Genomic DNA, 19835 nt, shown 5'->3' on the forward strand with positions numbered 1-19835 from the left:
TTCCTTCGGGTCCTTCACATGGCGCGCTCGGTCTCCTGCTAGAATGTAGCTGATGACGGCTTCTCGGCAGGACGGAACAGACGGCGGGGCGACGGAGGAAAGCGCGGGCAATTCTGAGATGATCGGTGGTGACCGGAAGTTCTAAAAGGACCCCAGAAGGACCTGACGTTCTTACCGATACTGACCCGGAAGTGGCTCGTTGGACAGCTTCCGGTGGAGCAGGTAGGACGCCGTGTGCTGTGGCTGTATTCCCGGCACCGGCGCGGTCGTTGAGCTTTTGAAGGGATCTCCTGGGACTTTATATAGTATTGTTGACCGGGGCAGCAGACAGCGCTGAGCACAGCCCAGTGACGCAGGTGGGTACTGCAGCCCCAACTCCTGCTGACGCCCTGTGAGCTGCAGTAGCGCCTCCTGTGGCTGATCGGGGTGATCCTCGCCGACCTGGACATCATCTGTACGAGGAGTTAAACCTGCCCCGGAATAACCCTCTAAGTCTTTTGTTCTCTGTTATCAGTCAACTAAAGTGTATTTGTTAAATGTGGAGGAAATCTGCAGCTTCTTAGACCTTTAGAGGGCGTCCGTCATCAGCGCTGCAACGCACGGGGGCTGGAGCCAAGCTGACTGCTGCCCCCCTGTGTAGTGGCCACAGCTGGTAACTGCAGGCCCAGCCCCCATTATAATCGCTAAGAGCTGCAGTTACCAGCTGCGGCCACTACACAGGGGGCAGCAGTCAGCTTGGCTCCAGCCCCCGTGCGTTGCAGCGCTGATGATGGAGCGCCCAGTCAGCGAGGGGCAGTATATGTGCCGTCCACATGGCGGGGCGCCGGTCAGCGGGGGGCAGTATATGTGCCGTCCACATGGCGGTGCGCCCGGTCAGCGGGGGGCAGTATATGTGCCGTCCACATGGCGGGGCGCCCAGTCAGCGAGGGGCAGTATATGTGCCGTCCACATGGCGGTGCGCCCGGTCAGCGGGGGGCAGTATATGTGCCGTCCACATGGCGGGGCGCCGGTCAGCGGGGGGCAGTATATGTGCCGTCCACATGGCGGGGCGCCGGTCAGCGGGGGGCAGTATATGTGCCGTCCACATGGCGGGGCGCCCGGTCAGCGGGGGGCAGTATATGTGCCGTCCACATGGCGGTGCGCCCGGTCAGCGGGGGGCAGTATATGTGCCGTCCACATGGCGGTGCGCCCGGTCAGCGGGGGGCAGTATATGTGCCGTCCACATGGCGGTGCGCCCAGTCAGCGGGGGGCAGTATATGTGCCGTCCACATGGCGGTGCGCCCGGTCAGCGGGGGGCAGTATATGTGCCGTCCACATGGCGGTGCGCCCAGTCAGCGGGGGGCAGTATATGTGCCGTCCACATGGCGGTGCGCCCGGTCAGCGGGGGGCAGTATATGTGCCATCCACATGGCGGTGCGCCCGGTCAGCGGGGGGCAGTATATGTGCCGTCCACATGGCGGGGCGCCGGTCAGCGAGGGGCAGTATATATATGTGCCGTCCACATGGCGGGGCGCCGGTCAGCGAGGGGCAGTATATGTGCCGTCCACATGGCGGGGCGCCGGTCAGCGGGGGGCAGTATATGTGCCGTCCACATGGCGGGGCGCCCGGTCAGCGGGGTGCAGTATGCGTGCCGTCCACATGGCGGGGCGCCGGTCAGCGAGGGGCAGTATATGTGCCGTCCACATGGCGGGGCGCCCGGTCAGCGAGGGGCAGTATATGTGCCGTCCACATGGCGGGGCGCCCGGTCAGCGAGGGGCAGTATATGTGCCGTCCACATGGCGGGGCGCCGGTCAGCGGGAGGCAGTATATGTGCCGTCCACATGGCGGGGCGCCGGTCAGCGAGGGGCAGTATATGTGCCGTCCACATGGCGGTGCGCCCGGTCAGCGGGGGGCAGTATATGTGCCGTCCACATGGCGGTGCGCCCGGTCAGCGGGGGGCAGTATATGTGCCGTCCACATGGCGGGGCGCCGGTCAGCGGGAGGCAGTATATGTGCCGTCCACATGGCGGGGCGCCCGGTCAGCGGGAGGCAGTATATGTGCCGTCCACATGGCAGGGCGCTGGTCAGCGAGGGGCAGTATATGTGCCGTCCACATGGCGGGGCGCCGGTCAGCGGGAGGCAGTATATGTGCCGTCCACATGGCGGTGCGCCCGGTCAGCGGGAGGCAGTATATGTGCCGTCCACATGGCGGGGCGCCGGTCAGCGGGGGGCAGTATATGTGCCGTCCACATGGCGGTGCGCCCGGTCAGCGGGGGGCAGTATATGTGCCGTCCACATGGCGGGGCGCCGGTCAGCGGGGGGCAGTATATGTGCCGTCCACATGGCGGGGCGCCGGTCAGCGGGGGGCAGTATATGTGCCGTCCACATGGCGGGGCGCCCGGTCAGCGAGGGGCAGTATATGTGCCGTCCACATGGTGGGGCGCCCGGTCAGCGGGGGGCAGTATATGTGCCGTCCACATGGCGGTGCGCCCGGTCAGCGGGGGGCAGTATATGTGCCGTCCACATGGCGGTGCGCCCGGTCAGCGGGGGGCAGTATATGTGCCGTCCACATGGCGGTGCGCCCGGTCAGCGGGGGGCAGTATATGTGCCGTCCACATGGCGGTGCGCCCGGTCAGCGGGGTGCAGTATATGTGCCGTCCACATGGCGGGGCGCCCGGTCAGCGGGGGGCAGTATATGTGCCGTCCACATGGCAGGGAGCAGGTCAGCGAGGGGCAGTATATGTGCCGTCCACATGGCGGGGCGCCGGTCAGCGGGAGGCAGTATATGTGCCGTCCACATGGCGGGGCGCCCGGTCAGCGAGGGGCAGTATATGTGCCGTCCACATGGCGGTGCGCCCGGTCAGCGGGGGGCAGTATATGTGCCGTCCACATGGCGGGGCGCCCGGTCAGCGAGGGGCAGTATATGTGCCGTCCACATGGCGGGGCGCCCGGTCAGCGAGGGGCAGTATATGTGCCGTCCACATGGCGGGGTGCCGGTCAGCGAGGGGCAGTATATGTGCCGTCCACATGGCGGGGCGCGGTCAGCGAGGGGCAGTATATGTGCCGTCCACATGGCGGGGCGCCCGGTCAGCGAGGGGCAGTATATGTGCCGTCCACATGGCGGGGAGCCGGTCAGCGAGGGGCAGTATATGTGCCGTCCACATGGCGGGGCGCCCGGTCAGCGAGGGGCAGTATATGTGCCGTCCACATGGCGGGGAGCCGGTCAGCGAGGGGCAGTATATGTGCCGTCCACATGGCAGTGTGAGCGCCGGTCAGGGGGTGGGCAGTATATGTGCTGTCCACATGGCGCTGCGCCCGGTCAGCGGGAGGCAGTATATGTGCCGTCCACATGGCAGTGTGAGCGCCGGTCAGGGGGTGGGCAGTATATGTGCCGTCCACATGGCGCTGCGCCCGGTCAGCGGGAGGCAGTATATGTGCCGTCCACATGGCAGTGTGAGCGCCGGTCAGGGGGTGGGCAGTATATGTGCCGTCCACATGGCGGTGCGAGCGCCGGTCTGGGGTGGGCAGTATATGTGCCCGTCAGCGCAGCAACCAATGTGACGAGCGTCTTGCCTCCACGCAGGGATCGGTCACCGGAGCCCGCTAGGACCATGCCGAAGGTGAAGCGGAGCAGAAAGCCGCCTCCGGATGGGTGGGAGCTGATCGAGCCTACATTGGATGAGCTGGACCAGAAGATGAGGGAAGGTAAGCCTCGCGGCCTGCAGCATACGTGTCGCGGAGCCACGGGGCTCTGATGGGAGTGGAGCAGATGTATTCCCCAGAGGAGCCTGCGCGCCCCTATAAGTCTCCTCCCACCGTCTGGGGGTCTCCTTGGGCCGCTCCCATTGATCTCACAGACCTGCGCTCCGCTGCCGTGTTTTTAACCCTATGATTTCCCACTGTTGTCGGCTTTATTTTTGTGCCTTTTCATGGTTTTTAACGGTCCTCATCGCCTTAGAATTGCCGCATGTAACCGGGGTTCAGCATCACGGTAAACCGCTGTGCTTCAGGCGCTGTGTGAGTGGCCTCAAGAAGCCATCCCCTTCCTGACCGCCATCTATCGGCCTCTTGCCCTGCTGGAGGAGACTGCCGCTCGTGGCTAACAGACTGGCTTGCAGGAATGCTGCCCTCCCATAGGTGGCGCTGTAGAGACATGATTCCATGTATAGGCAGGAGCCTGCATGGCCTTATAAGTCTCCTCGCTCGCCCCTTCCTGACATGTGTCTGTATAACGTCTCGTTCTCTTTGCTCCCCAGCTGAGACCGACCCCCATGAAGGGAAGAGGAAGGTGGAGTCTCTGTGGCCGATCTTCCGCATTCATCATCAGAAGACCCGCTATATATTTGACCTGTTTTATAAGCGGAAAGCCATCAGCCGAGGTAACGGCCCGGTCGTTAGGGGGTTAAAGGCGTGCGGCATTGTTGTCCCCACATATGGCTGTAACTGCCCAGCAGCCATCGGGTGACATATGGGAGGGGCTAATGTTCCTCATGGCAGACAATCATCTTGTGAAGCTATTGTTACATCGCCCCTGTATATATCTGCTTTATTAACCCCTTAGTGGCAGGCCATGTATGGAGGGTTGTTTCTTACATCTGACTTCCTCGGGCAACAGCCCCAACAAGCCGTGCGGCCAATCGGGGCTGTTAACCCATTTAAATCCCCCGAACGATGTTAGGGGGTCCCGTACGGCCCCCCACAATAAGATCACAGGGAGCCTTGCAGGTGTCATGGCAGCTGGGGGCTGTCCTGGCGGAATGCCGTTAAAGCTGTCCCCGTGGGGTGGCCTATAGTCTGCCTGCCTGATCGTAGTATGATGTCATGCCATGACATGACATCATACTGCAGGAGCCATCAAAGCATCGCTGGTTGTGGTCCCCCCTATTTTTTAAAAGCGGTGAGGAAAAAACAAAAACCGCTCCGTCACTGAGGGGTTAAAGGGACACGTCGTCCTCCTAAAAGGGCGGATGGTAGGGATGGAGCTTCTGTTCATGATATCAGTGATTTTTGGAAGTTGTGCTCCATATTTAACCCTGAATGCGACCCGGAGGAGATCCATCCAATCACATTTTCAGACTGGCGCCGCCGGAGCGCTATTAATCTACTATTACAACAAACCGCGCTTTACAAAAGCTGTAACCGTCGTATATTTCATATGGCCTTTTATTGTTTTCACGTCCAAAAGCAGACTGGGTGAACCTCGGTGCATTAACATCTGCCCAGGAAGGGTTAAAAGAAAAATCCTGCAGTTCTCACACTGACCACTAGACCTGATACTAGTCAGACATTTTGGATGTTCTCACAGGCAGGATTACACCGAGAAGTGACACCTATATAGAGATAACACAGGATCCTCCATTTACTATAGGTGATATCACAGCGTACCTCCTCCCCTCCCTGCACACTGACCTCTACACAGGTTCCAGTACATTCCCACAACAATATCACAGACATCAATGGGTCAGCTGCTGCCCATTATGTGAATGGCCCGTGAGTTCCGCGGTAAACAATTATTCTAAACACTGTTAACGAGGTTCTCCTTTCCTGAGGAGAAGTCATCCATAGTCCAGCGGCAGTTGATGGGCACAGTCTTCCTCTCAGGATCCCTACCAGTCAGCTGGTCCTCGGGCCAGCTACCAATACAGATAACGCTGGCAGCATTGCAAGCGTCCTGGTTTGGCACTACAGGCACAGTTCACACTGAAGCTGTGGCTGTACTACCAAACCAAGCCACTGGGCAGCGCTATCCACACTTGCCTTCATCATTGGCCCAGCAAGCTTCCCATTCATCTCACTGTACAGAGAGAGGTTTTTGATTTGCGTAATAGATTAGTCCAGCACCCCGTCAGAACCTGCGGGTGCACGCCACGGCACAGCGGATGATCACTGCCTTGTAGGGACTTGCGGGGGTCCTTGGCTCGGAGCACTATGAATGCCCGTGTCATCAGCACTAATCAAACTCTACACAAAGTCCATTCACAAAGGAAAAAATGCAATGTCAATTCTGTAACCTTTTGTTGCCAGAGGCTTCAGGACAAAGTGTGCCCACAATGACCTCTCAAAATAAGCTGCCGTGTGGCATAATACTAGATCTGACCATGGCTAATATCCTGTATTATTCACCAGGTTCCCCTTTACAGGCTCTGTTTCTAATTTTTAGTTTTCTTACAGCTGGTGGGTGTAGACTGCTGCTATGATATATCCATATATAGTACACATAGGAGAGCAGGATCTCTTCTCCATCTCTGAGCTGGTGGGTGTAGACTGCTGCTATGATGTCTCCATACACTGTACACATAGGAGAGCAAGATCTCTTCTCCATCTCTGAGCTGGTGGGTGTAGTCTACTGCTATGATGTCTCCATACACTGTACACATAGGAGAGCATGATCTCTTCTCTATCACTGAGCTGGTGGGTGTAGACTGCTGCTATGATGTCTCCATGCACTCTACACATAGGAGAGCAGGATCTCCTCTCCATCTCTGAGCTGGTGGGTGTAGACTGCTGCTATGACGTCTCCATACACTGTACACATAGGAGAGCAGGATCTCTTCTCCATCTCTGAGCTGGTGGGTGTAGTCTACTGCTATGATGTCTCCATACACTGTACACATAGGAGAGCATGATCTCTTCTCTATCACTGAGCTGGTGGGTGTAGACTGCTGCTATGATGTCTCCATACACTGTACACATAGGGGAGCAGGATCTCTTCTCCATCTCTGAGCTGGTGGGTGTAGACTGCTGCTATGATGTCTCCATACACTGTACACATAGGAGAGCAGGATCTCTTCTCTATCTCTGAGCTGGTGGGTGTAGACTGCTGCTATGACGTCTCCATACACTGTACACATAGGAGAGCAGGATCTCTTCTCCATCTCTGAGCTGGTGGGTGTAGACGGCTGCTATGATGTCTCCATGCACTCTACACATAGGAGAGCAGGATCTCTTCTCTATCTCTGAGCTGCTGGGTGTAGACTGCTGCTATGATGTCTCCATGCACTCTACACATAGGAGAGCAGGATCTCTTCTCCATCTCTGAGCTGGTGGGTGTAGACTGCTGCTATGATGTCTCCATACACTGTACACATAGGGGAGCAGGATCTCTTCTCCATCTCTGAGCTGGTGGGTGTAGACTGCTGCTATGATGTCTCCATACACTGTACACATAGGGGAGCAGGATCTCTTCTCCATCTCTGAGCTGGTGGGTGTAGACTGCTGCTATGTTGTTACCATACACTATACACATAGGAGAGCAGGATCTCTTCTCTATCTCTGAGCTGCTGGGTGTAGCCTGCTGCTATGATGTCTCCATGCACTCTACACATAGGAGAGCAGGATCTCTTCTCTATCTCTGAGCTGGTGGGTGTAGACTGCTGCTATGATGTCTCCTTACACTGTACACATAGGAAAGCGGGATCTCTTCTCTATCTCTGAGCTGGTGGGTGTAGACTGCTGCTATGACGTCTCCATACACTGTACACATAGGAGAGCAGGATCTCTTCTCTATCTCTGAGCTGGTGGGTGTAGACTGCTGCTATGATGTCTCCATACACTGTACATATAGGAGAGCAGGATCTCTTCTCCATCTCTGAGCTGGTGGGTGTAGACTGCTGCTACGATGTCTCCATACACTGTACACATAGGGGAGCAGGATCTCTTCTCCATCTCTGAGCTGGTGGGTGTAGAGTGCTGCTATGACGTCTCCATACACTGTACACATAGGAAAGCAGGATCTCTTCTCCATCTCTGAGCTGGTGGGTGAAGACTGCTGCTATGATGTCTCCATACACTGTACACATAGGAGAGCAGGATCTCTTCTCTATCTCTGAGCTGGTGGGTGTAGACTGCTGCTACGATGTCTCCATACACTGTACACATAGGGGAGCAGGATCTCTTCTCCATCTCTGAGCTGGTGGGTGTAGAGTGCTGCTATGACGTCTCCATACACTGTACACATAGGAAAGCAGGATCTCTTCTCTATCTCTGAGCTGGTGGGTGTAGACTGCTGCTATGATGTCTCCATACACTGTACATATAGGAGAGCAGGATCTATTCTTTCTCTCTAAGCTGGTGGGTGTAGACTGCTGCTATGATGTCTCCATACACTGTACACATAGGAGAGCAGGATCTCTTCTCTATCTCTGAGCTGGTGGGTGTAGACTGCTGCTATGATGTCTCCATACACTGTACACATAGGAGAGCAGGATCTCTTCTCTATCTCTGAGCTGGTGGGTGTAGACTGCTGCTATGATGTCTCCATACACTGCACACATAGGAGAGCAGGATCTCTTCTCCATCTCTGAGCTGGTGGGTGCAGACTGCTGCTATGATGTCTGCATACACTGTACACATAGGAGAGCAGGATCTCTTCTCTCTCTCTGAGCTGGTGGGTGTAGACTGCTGCTATGATGTCTCCATACACTGTACACATAGGAGAGCAGGATCTCTTCTCTATCTCTGAGCTGCTGGGTGTAGACTGCTGCTATGATGTCTCCATGCACTCTACACATAGGAGAGCAGGATCTCTTCTCCATCTCTGAGCTGGTGGGTGTAGACTGCTGCTATGATGTCTCCATACACTGTACACATAGGAGAGCAGGATCTCTTCTCTATCTCTGAGACGGTGGGGGAAGACTGCTGCTATGATGTCTCCATACACTGTACACATAGGGGAGCAGGATCTCTTCTCCATCTCTGAGCTGGTGGGTGTAGACTGCTGCTATGACGTCTCCATACACTGTACACATAGGAGAGCAGGATCTCTTCTCTATCTCTGAGCTGGTGGGTGTAGACTGCTGCTATGACGTCTCCATACACTGTACACATAGGAGAGCAGGATCTCTTCTCTATCTCTGAGCTGGTGGGTGTAGACTGCTGCTATGATGTCTCCATACACTGTACACATAGGAGAGCAGGATCTCTTCTCTATCTCTGAGCTGGTGGGTGTAGACTGCTGCTATGATGTCTTCATACACTGTACACATAGGGGAGCAGGATCTCTTCTCTATCTCTGAGCTGGTGGGTGTAGACTGCTGCTACGATGTCTCCATACACTGTACACATAGGGGAGCATGATCTCTTCTCCATCTCTGAGCTGGTGGGTGTAGACTGCTGCTATGATGTCTCCATACACTGTACACATAGGAGAGCAGGATCTCTTCTCTATCTCTGAGCTGGTGGGTGTAGACTGCTGCTATGATGTCTCCATACACTGTACATATAGGAGAGCAGGATCTATTCTTTCTCTCTAAGCTGGTGGATGTAGACTGCTGCTATGATGTCTCCATACACTGTACACATAGGAGAGCAGGATCTCTTCTCTATCTCTGAGCTGGTGGGTGTAGTCTACTGCTATGATGTCTCCATACACTGTACACATAGGAGAGCAGGATCTCTCCTCTCTCTCTGAGCTGGTGGGTGTAGACTGCTGCTATGATGTCTCCATACACTGTACACATAGGAGAGCAGGATCTCTTCTCTATCTCTGAGCTGGTGGGTGTAGACTGCTGCTATGATGTCTCCATACACTGTACACATAGGGGAGCAGGATCTCTTCTCCATCTCTGAGCTGGTGGGTGTAGACTGCTGCTATGACGTCTCCATACACTGTACACATAGGAGAGCAGGATCTCTTCTCCATCTCTGAGCTGGTGGGTGAAGACTGCTGCTATGATGTCTCCATACACTGTACACATAGAGAAGAGATCCTGCTCTCCTATCTCTGAGCTGGTGGGTGTAGACTGCTGCTATGATATATCCATACACTGTACACATAGGAGAGCAGGATCTCTTCTCTATCTCTGAGCTGGATGGGTGTAGACTGTTGCTATGATGTCTCCATACACTGTACACATAGGAGAGCAGGATCTCTTCACCGTCTTTGTACTGCTGCTGTGATGTCTTCACACTCTGTATACATGAAGGAAACAGGAAATTCTGCCCCTCACTTCTGTAGCAGACAACATGGTAACATAGCACACTCCTTTTGTATAAGCGGCGCCCCAGACAGCAGTACGCAGCCGTGTAGATGTTATGTTGGGAGCTGTAACAAAGTAAATCCCTTTCTGTTGAAGTCCCTACTAGTCATACCTTCCTCTCTCCACCCATATACTTCTTTCGACAGCAGGCATCATCACCTCCACCCTTTCCTGTCCTGGGCATGACCTGACCGGCAGTGAGCAGCTGACTTGGAGATCCCCCTTAGTGGCAGCCCTTCTGCACATGTCATCTAGGTGTATACTGTTCTCCCACTGTGTGCCGCACGCTGACCGCTGACATTGTCCTCTGTCTTGTAGAGCTCTATGACTATTGCATCAAGGAAGGCTACGCTGACAAGAACCTTATTGCAAAGTGGAAGAAACAAGGCTACGAGAACCTGTGCTGCCTGCGCTGCATACAGACCAGGGACACCAACTTCGGGACTAATTGTATCTGCCGTGTCCCCAAGGGCAAACTGGAAGTGGTAAGACCCCTCGTACAAGAACCGTATTGGGGCTTTAGCCACCTTTCGTGGTGGGTCAGCTTGAGATTACAGTGCTGCTTCTCCTCTCGGATGACCCCTGTGTTCAGTAGTCGTAGACCCGGCGTGCTGCTCCGCGTGTCTCTTCCCAGCCATTGATACTTCGCTGATGCAGAGTTATCGGCTGTAATGGACACAATGCTTCTGGTCTCTAATGGCTATTTCCAGAGAGGTGGGGAGAAGGCTGTCAATCACTGTGCATAGCACAGGTGCTGATGGCATGTAGAGCCGTGCAGCGCACCCCACCGGGGCTCTCTGCATGGTAACATGCAGGGATCTGCCAGTCAGGGGCTGGGGGGCATTGGTGGGTATATAAGTGAGCTGCATCAGACCGCCTGGCAGTGTGTAAGGTTTTAGTAAGCTGCCGAGGGCACCGGTGACCCCTCTGGAAGCTGCCGAGGGCGCCGGTGACCCCTCTGGAAGCTGCCGAGGGCGCCGGTGACCCCTCTGGAAGCTGCCGAGGGCGCCGGTGACCCCTCTGGAAGCTGCCGAGGGCGCCGGTGACCCCTCTGGAAGCTGCCGAGGGCGCCGGTGACCCCTCTGGAAGCTGCCGAGGGCGCCGGTGACCCCTCTGGAAGCTGCCGAGGGCGCCGGTGACCCCTCTGGAAGCTGCCGAGGGCGCCGGTGACCCCTCTGGAAGCTGCCGAGGGCGCCGGTGACCCCTCTGGAAGCTGCCGAGGGCGCCGGTGACCCCTCTGGAAGCTGCCGAGGGCGCCGGTGACCCCTCTGGAAGCTGCCGAGGGCGCCGGTGACCCCTCTGGAAGCTGCCGAGGGCGCCGGTGACCCCTCTGGAAGCTGCCGAGGGCTCCGGTGACCCCTCTGGAAGCTGCCGAGGGCGCCGGTGACCCCTCTGGAAGCTGCCGAGGGCGCCGGTGACCCCTCTGGAAGCTGCCGAGGGCGCCGGTGACCCCTCTGGAAGCTGCCGAGGGCGCCGGTGACCCCTCTGGAAGCTGCCGAGGGCGCCGGTGACCCCTCTGGAAGCAGAACGTCTTTCGCTGTCTGACGGCTTCCCTTTAATAGTCTGAGATGCAATGCGCTTATCAATATTGCAGAAAAAGTCCTGCAGGCACTCCAGCAGGTGCCACCTACCCCTCGGTGCTGGTACAGTAAGTAGTTAAAGGGGTTGTCCGGACATGTGCTATGGATGACCTGTGCTCGGGGTCAGAGCTGCTTGTATTATGGGAGTGCGGCCTTCTGTTATACTTCCTGCCCTGACCCCATGTGGCAGACCCCACCGATTGCTGGAGTGGTGCCTGCAGAGGTTTAGTTTGTGACCCCCTCCTTGTTTCCTGTGTTGCAGGGGCGGATCATAGAGTGCACACACTGCGGGTGCCGAGGATGCTCCGGATGAGGCCCCGCCTCCAGCGGACTGTGATCTATCTCGTCTTCTTCCGATTCCTTTAAGATGAGGGATATTTCCTCTTATCGGGACTGTCTTGTGACCAGTTGTTTCATTTTTTTAATGTTTATTAAAGTTCCTGTAATGCGTCCTCTGATGGTTCCTGATGTGATAGCGACGTTTCACCTGTAGGTGGCCTACATGTTACGCGGAGGTTAAAGGGGCGGCCGCTGTGGGTTATATGTTACAGAGCCTCCTGCCACTCTTTACACCGCATCCACCTACCTGCTGCCCCCCGATGGCTCCCCTGACTCTGTACCTCCCATAAAGTTACATGAAGCGTTCATCTACATTTATAGCCACCCTCTGGTGTCTGAACACAAGGTTGCCCGGGACCAGTGGGGGCCGTTGTATTAGCGGCTGGTGGTCTTCTGTGCCGATGCCCCCCTAATACACCAGTCCTGGGTCCCGTTTTCAGGTGCCCAATATGGCCGACACAATCTTCACAGTGGCTTGGTGAAATTACCAATGCTGTATACTGCTCTCTGATTGGTGATCAGCACTGGCCAATGGGAGAGCAGGCATCGTGTGCATTAGGTTGCTGAAGAATTGCTGCAGCCATCTTGGACAGCTGAACACAGGACCCAGAGGCAGCAGGATGGATGGACAGCCAATGATGTAGTGAAGGGCCGCTGTGCCACCAATGTCCGCCGTCCCAGCATGCCTGTATCTGTAAAACCTGTTGTAATGGGGTAGCCGCACGGTTTTTTCGTTTTGTTTTAATTTGTACGCGGCGTGTTTAGCGGTAACATCTGTTCTCTTAATAAAGTTTTGTAGTTCAATGTTCTTGCTTTTTAACCCCTTAAGCACTTTTGTCCTTTCCTCCTCGCGAGGCCTGCTGGTGGTCAGCGGTTCCTGGAAAGCTGTAAGAGTCTGAGTGGTGTGAATGGGGTCTTGTGCCGGTGGCGCACACATGGCTGACCGCTCTGCCGCGGGTGCGGGCCATCACAGCCATCCCACAGTTTATATAGTGGGGTTTGAATATATACAACTTTTGACTGCACATTTCTTCTTGGCGATGCGGTGATTCTGCCGCTGCGTTCACTTCCTCTTCCGCACGCCCGTCACGGGGCGGGATACATAATGCGGGCGCCCAATGTGCACTTAGATGCTTCTTCTTTTAATACCTTTTTTTATTTGTTTTCAAATAAATAATAAAACTGCCGGGGGGGGAGGGGCGGGAGCCGGCGAAAATACCATATTATACTGCCATCTACCATTGTGCCCGCTAGTTGGTGTAGGATGTGGGCACAGTGCGAGGTCTTCTGTGGAGTGGGGGCTTATAGGGGCTTTTTTTTTGCCAATTGGCGACTCTCTTCAAGTGTTCTCTTATTGCTCTGGTTTTCTTGTATGTTGGAGGATGGTGGCGGCACGACTCATGAGCTGCAGATTAGAAGGGGCTGCCACCACGTGTATCGCTGGAGGGGCCAACCCCATCCTTACCGCAGGTAACTACATGTCTCCACTCCTTGTCAGTAACATCCCTCCCATAGAAGGAGTGAGAGCATAGAGGCTCTAGTACCCTGTTGTACCACCTCTAGCTTGGATACAAGTTGTGATATGGGCGGACATGGAGGCTCTAGTACCCTGTTGTACCACCTCTAGCTTGGATACAAGATGTGATACAGGCGGGCATGGAGGCTCTAGTACCCTGTTGTACCGCCTCTAGCTTGGATACAAGATGTGATACAGACAGGCATACAGGCTCTATTACCCTGTTGTACCGCCTCTAGCTTGGATACAAGATGTGATACATACAGGCTCTATTACCCTGTTGTACCGCCTCTAGCTTGGATACAAGATGTGATACAGACAGGCATACAGGCTCTATTACCCTGTTGTACCGCCTCTAGCTTGGATACAAGATGTGATATGGGGGGCAGGGAGGCTCTAGTACCCTGTTGTACCGCCTCTAGCTTGGATACAAGATGTGATATGGGGGGCATGGAGGCTCTAGTACCCTGTTGTACCGCCTCTAGCTTGGATACAAGATGTGATATGGGGGGCAGGGAGGCTCTAGTACCCTGTTGTACCACCTCTAGCTTGGATACAAGATGTGATACAGGCAGGCATACAGGCTCTATTACCCTGTTGTACCGCCTCTAGCTTGGATACAAGATGTGATATGGGGGGCATGGAGGCTCTAGTACCCTGTTGTACCGCCTCTAGCTTGGATACAAGATGTGATATGGGGGGCATGGAGGCTCTAGTACCCTGTTGTACCGCCTCTAGCTTGGATACAAGATGTGATATGGGGGGCATGGAGGCTCTAGTACCCTGTTGTACCGCCTCTAGCTTGGATACAAGATGTGATATGGGGGGCATGGAGGCTCTAGTACCCTGTTGTACCGCCTCTAGCTTGGATACAAGATGTGATACAGGCTCTAGTACCCTGTTGTACCGCCTCTAGCTTGGATACAAGATGTGATACAGGAGGCGTGGAGTCTCTAGTACCCTGTTGTACCACCTCTAGCTTGGATACAAGTTGTGATATGGGCGGACCTGGAGGCTCTAGTACCCTGTTGTACCACCTCTAGCTTGGATACAAGATGTGATACAGGCGGGCATGGAGGCTCTAGTACCCTGTTGTACCGCCTCTAGCTTGGATACAAGATGTGATACAGACAGGCATACAGGCTCTATTACCCTGTTGTACCGCCTCTAGCTTGGATACAAGATGTGATATGGGGGGCATGGAGGCTCTAGTACCCTGTTGTACCCCCTCTAGCTTGGATACAAGATGTGATATGGGGGGCATGGAGGCTCTAGTACCCTGTTGTACCGCCTCTAGCTTGGATACAAGATGTGATACGGGTGGGCATGGAGGCTCTAGTACCCTGTTGTACCGCCTCTAGCTTGGATACAAGATGTGATATGGGCAGGCATGGAGGCTCTAGTACCCTGTTGTACCGCCTCTAGCTTGGATACAGGATGTGATACAGGCAGGCATGGAGGCTCTAGTACCCTGTTGTACCGCCTCTAGCTTGGATACAAGATGTGATACAGGCAGGCATACAGGCTCTAGTACCCTGTTGTACCCCCTCTAGCTTGGATACAAGATGTGATGTGGGTGGGCATGGAGGCTCTAGTACCCTGTTGTAGCACCTTTAGCTTGGATTCAAGATGTGATATGGGGGGCATGGAGGGTCTTTTGCCTCCTCTAGCTTGGATACAGGGGGTCATGGTGGCAGACACATACTCATGGCGGTTGCCCTGTGGGCATATTTGTGATTTCAGCCGCACTTAAGCAGCGCTGCTGATTAGAGCCACCTGATTGGCTCTTCGGCACCATGTGACTACACAGCGTGTACGCGCATTGCCTTCCGCAGCCGTGCACTACACACTACAGTTAAGCAGCACGGGGTTAGGTTTACGGTTAGGTTTACGCCCTAAACCTAACCAATCCCGTGCTGCTTAAGTGCGGCTGAAATCCCAAATATGCGCCCTGTGGAGTTCTGTGGGGACAGGAAGTGGAAACGTATGAAAAGCTCCCCCCTGCTCATCGGCGCCTCCCAAATAACTAGCCGAAGGGGTTCCTTATTGTGTTCAAACCCCTTTAACCCAGCCGGACCGCCGTATGTAGAATAGCGCAGATATCCGCCGGCACTGAGGTTTTTGCGCTACAAGCCGTGGAGAGGGATTTGGTAGATGGATGGTCCAGCCCCTTACAGCACACGGGGCACGGTCTTTTTGTTTCTCTGCCTCGTCTCCTTCGGTTTCTGTGTATTCCTGGAGGGTGCAGATGTTGTAGCGTGTACAATGGTGTCCCACCGCACCACTCACGGTTTGTGGGATCTCCGATTCCTCCCGAGGAGCCATTCCGGTGGCAGATCCAGCCGCGCCCTACCAGCAGCCGATCCAGGGGACTCCAAGCTCTTCCCCACATCAATTTTTGAATTTTCACGGGGTTTTTGTTAGGCCACGCCCCCTCTGCTGCCTGAGGCTCCGCCTCTCACAACATGCAGGGCGTCTGACATCACTCTGGCCGTCAGACCCGTAAAAGAAGAGGACACCCACAAGGCGGCCGCTATCTCATATGTTATTTTAGGCTTGACATAGGCCCTTTTCTTGCGCCAGAACTCACGGCCGCACGCGTTTATAATAGACTCAAGGCGGGTTAACAGCGCTTCGTACGAGGAAACGCACCCCGGTCCAAAAGAGCGCCGAGCTACTTTTTTCAATTCTTGGCAAACTTCGGAAGCTGCGGGTGAAGCAGCGAGTCATCTGCAAACGTCTCTCCGGGGATCGGGATTTACACACACGGGGGGCAGGTAGGATTCCCCTTGCCGGGGTTACCCCACCGGGCACCTCCTTGGTATCTGAGTGGTAGATACACAAGTCTTACACATTCCATTATCTTTTGGGTCAACCAAGATGGCCGCCCTGCTTCTCTGACCAGCGGATGCACATGGCAGATAGTGGGGGTGCATCAGGATCCTGAGGGCCAAGGTGGAGGCGGGCTGGCTTCTACCTCATTGGGCTGGCTGGCTGGACGGAGGGAGCTCAGTGGCCCATTAGAGCAGCGGCACGTAGTTACACATGGGGGGCCTCAGTCTGCCCGGACCCCCGCGCTCGCTGTAAACCAAGGTTTTATAGCCACAGATTTTAAAAATAAAATGAGGCAAATAATTGTAAGAAAAAATAGCAGAAACAGCCGGACCTCCCTGTAGAATGTGGCCCGAAGCCCCTACAGCCGCAGAGGTGTGCGCGGACCCTCATTCTCCCCAACGGGCCCCGACCGCCACGTGCTTGCGGATAAATACAGTGAAGCGCCGTTCTACAGGAGTGGAGTACAGCTGGCGGCGGGCCCCCCGGAGGCGCTGCTGTCGCCGGCGGCGGACCCCCCTGCTGGAGGCGCTGCTGTCACCGGCGGCGGACCCTCGTGCTGAAGGCGCTGCTGTCACCGGCGGCGGACCCCCCCTGCTGGAGGCGCTGGTGTCACCGGCGGCGGACCCCCCTGCTGGAGGCGCCGCTGTCACCGGCGGCGGACCCCCCTGCTGGAGGCGCTGTTGTCACCGGACCCCCCCACCCCCCAGAGGCTCTGCTGTCACCGGCGGCGGACCCCCCTGCTGGAGGCGCCGCTGTCACTTCTCATTTGTTCCCAGTGCCTAACAATAATCTCTTCCAATTAGTAATGTACATTTATGTAACACGATGTTGTAAACAGTTTGTGTCCCCAGAAGGCCGAGGGGCCGATCCGTCAGTGTATACACGCCGGTTAACTGGTGCTGGCATCACTGTGCGCCTTGGTGCGGTACTTCTGCCACGGATGCTGGCTCTCCTCGGCGCCCATCCACTCCAGCCAGCGGTTGTAGTAGCCCCGGAAGCCGTCTATCTTCTCTAAGAATACGTTCTTCCTGCGGTACTGGAAGGGAAATAACCACGGTTAGTCTGAAGCAGACTGGTCAGGTGTGCCATACCCAGCTGCAGCCTCCTGGGATACCGCGGGGGAGCTGAACGCCGGGACAGAGGCATATAGAGTTGGGGTAGGCCAGCAAGAGGTGCTGGAGGAGAGTGCAAGGGGTGGCCATGCAATAAAATAAGCATTACTCCTGCCTCCTGTTGGTGCTGCCGGTCTGTACTGACCAGTAAGTATTAGGAAATTATAGCGCAGCTCACGCACAGCTTTGCTGACAATGGGGTCTGGGGTCTCCTGCCATCAGGGCTCACATCCTGGACGCCATGAGTTTGGAGTGACTGCAGCGCTCACCAGACTTCTGCTGTCACTACAGACCAGGAGCGCCAGTTCTGGTCACCTGATGGAAGCAGACGGGTCAGAACGGCTTCTTCTGTTACCAATCTATGTTGTACGACAACCTTTGTGTAACATTCATTCTGCACAAGATTCGGACGCTCCCGCCAAGTGTGTTCACTTCACACAGGAAGTCTGACATTGGTGGATGAGGTTAGTAGAAGTCCCCACGTTTTGGGGGCGGGATGCAACTTTTTTTTTTTTAATCTTTTTTCCCACTTTATTTTTTCCATTGTCCCATAGTGATTATTCTTGGTTTCCCTGGGCCAACACATTATCAGTATGGGGTAAGGGGGGCAGCAGCCCACCCCGTCTGTAGAAGGGATCCCTGTGACAGAGCACGCCATGGGCCTTTGGCGCACAGAATGGATTCAGTTCCCTGTGGCACTGCAGCGTGGCCGCCTGATCCTGCTGGTGGCGCTGCATGCAGGAGCGCACCCAAACCACAACGATACCGAAGTGTGAGCGGCGCCCCCTTAGCAAGTTGGCAGAACTTTCCCTCCCAGTTGCTCCTCGGCGGCAGCAGCAGTGCAACAACCAGAACAAGGGCTCTGCTCTTCCATGATCCAATGCACGTGTCGCCCGCCCTGCGTATGCTTGGCAGATCGTTTATATCTTTTGCACCATACTACTGCTGCCGCTCCGGTTTGTTGTCTTGGGACCCTCACCCCCCGGTGTCCACAAGAGCGCACGGGGCTGTAGACATCGAGGCAGTGCGTGGGCTCCAGTGATCCGGGGGGGATGGCGCTAGAGCCGCGCTTGCTCAGATACTCACTCGATCATAACTTGGTGGATACTGTGCTGCAAACTCCAGCTGACGGATCACAACTTCATTAGGAGCGACGCTCCTGTTCCTCATGTCCCGCAGGATGTTGGTCAGGTATTCGTAGTCGCGCCTCTTGATGGCCGCATGGATCAGCGTGCTGTACACGTTGTTATTCGGGTGGAACCCGGCAACCTGTTAGGCAAGTCAGCAGAGAGAAGCACAAACATCAGGCGCAGAGCGTAGGCTCGTTTACACGCAACAATCATGCTTCAAAAGACTGAACGACTGAAAGATTTTTAAAAGAGGTATAGGGGCGAGGGGCGAGAACATTATCCCCCCTCTATATAAGGCACTTGTCAGGCCTCACATGGAATACTGCGTACAGTTCTGGTCACCGGGGCTCAGGAAGGATGTCACAGTGCTGGAGGGGTACAAAGAAGGGCAACTAAACTAATACCTGGAATGACGGGACTGGAATACCCAGAGAGGCTATCCAAATTGGGACTATTTACTCTAGAAAAAAGACGGTTAAGAGGCGACCAAATAACTATGTATAAGTACATGAGGGGACAATACAAGGATCTCTCCCGCGATCTGTTTATACCCAGGACCATGACGGTAACAAGAGGGCATCCGCTACGTCTAGAGGAAAGCAGGTTTCATCACCAACACAGAAGGGGGTTCTTTACTGTAAGAGCAGTGAGACTGTGGAACTCTCTGCCTGAGGACGTGGTGAGGGCAGGATCCATAGAGGAGTTTAAAAGGGGACTTGGTGTCTTTCTGTGATATTACAGGATATAGACATTAGGTGACCAGCGGGTTGGTGATCCGGGTCGTGGTGTCAGGTAGGAACTATCAGAGGTTGGGCCTGGGATTAGTCTGATTGCCATTAGGGATTCGGGAAGGATTTCCCCCTGATGGGCTAATTGGCTCCTGCTCTTGGGGTTTTGCCTTCCTCTGGATCAACAACACAGGAGGAGAGACAGGCTGGACTGCATGGACAATGTTACATGTAAACACAGTTCACTTTTCATTGCTACTGAAGAGGAAGCAGTTTGCATTTATCTCCAGTAGACTGCAGGCTGTGTTCTCCGCGGGGAGTCAGCAGATTACATTGTAATCTGCCAGGAGACGCGAGTAGAACAGTGCAGCTATCACACACTGGGCTCTGCAAAAAGCTCCTGGAGGCTCATTTACATGCAAATGAAGATGATACAGTGTTGATGTATATTACTGACCATTAACACTTTATGCTAATAGTTCGTACGATCTTTCAATCGTTTGAAACATTATCGTTGCGTGTAAATGAGCCTTAAGTTCACCTTAAAATCCTCGTTCAAACAATAAGTGGAAGGATCCCCGCATTCACATGCAATGATTATCACTCAAATTAGGTTGTTTGAACGAATTTTGAGCGCTA

The 19835-nt window shown here is 54.9% G+C and overlaps 2 protein-coding genes across 4 annotated transcripts in view; one reads left to right on the forward strand and one right to left on the reverse strand.

Moving 5' to 3' along the window:
- Positions 1 to 91: 91 nt before the first annotated feature.
- On the forward strand, positions 92 to 11988 carry BUD31 (BUD31 homolog). 2 transcript variants are annotated; one of them, XM_066577262.1, is made up of 5 exons: positions 92 to 222; positions 3563 to 3684; positions 4236 to 4358; positions 10275 to 10441; positions 11799 to 11988. In XM_066577262.1, exons 2-5 carry the CDS (start codon positions 3591 to 3593, stop codon positions 11847 to 11849), a joined length of 435 nt encoding a protein of 144 aa, XP_066433359.1. In that variant the 5' UTR covers positions 92 to 222; positions 3563 to 3590; the 3' UTR covers positions 11850 to 11988. The 2 variants fall into 2 exon arrangements, with proteins under 2 accessions (XP_066433359.1, XP_066433360.1); XM_066577263.1 differs by having other exon boundaries at positions 217 to 356.
- Positions 11989 to 17019: 5031 nt separating this feature from the next.
- Positions 17020 to 19835, reverse strand: part of PTCD1 (pentatricopeptide repeat domain 1) — a 49966-nt gene continuing 47150 nt past the window's right edge. For both annotated transcript variants that reach the window (XM_066577265.1, XM_066577266.1), the window contains exons 8-9: positions 18425 to 18607; positions 17020 to 17262 (exon numbers count right to left, since the gene is read on the reverse strand). In XM_066577265.1, the coding sequence (XP_066433362.1) occupies positions 17116 to 17262; positions 18425 to 18607 (330 nt within the window). In that variant the 3' untranslated portion in view covers positions 17020 to 17115. The remainder of the gene's footprint in view (positions 17263 to 18424; positions 18608 to 19835) is intronic.

The sequence above is a fragment of the Eleutherodactylus coqui genome, chromosome 8, assembly GCF_035609145.1.
Source record: "Eleutherodactylus coqui strain aEleCoq1 chromosome 8, aEleCoq1.hap1, whole genome shotgun sequence".
NCBI lineage: Eukaryota > Metazoa > Chordata > Amphibia > Anura > Eleutherodactylidae > Eleutherodactylus > Eleutherodactylus coqui.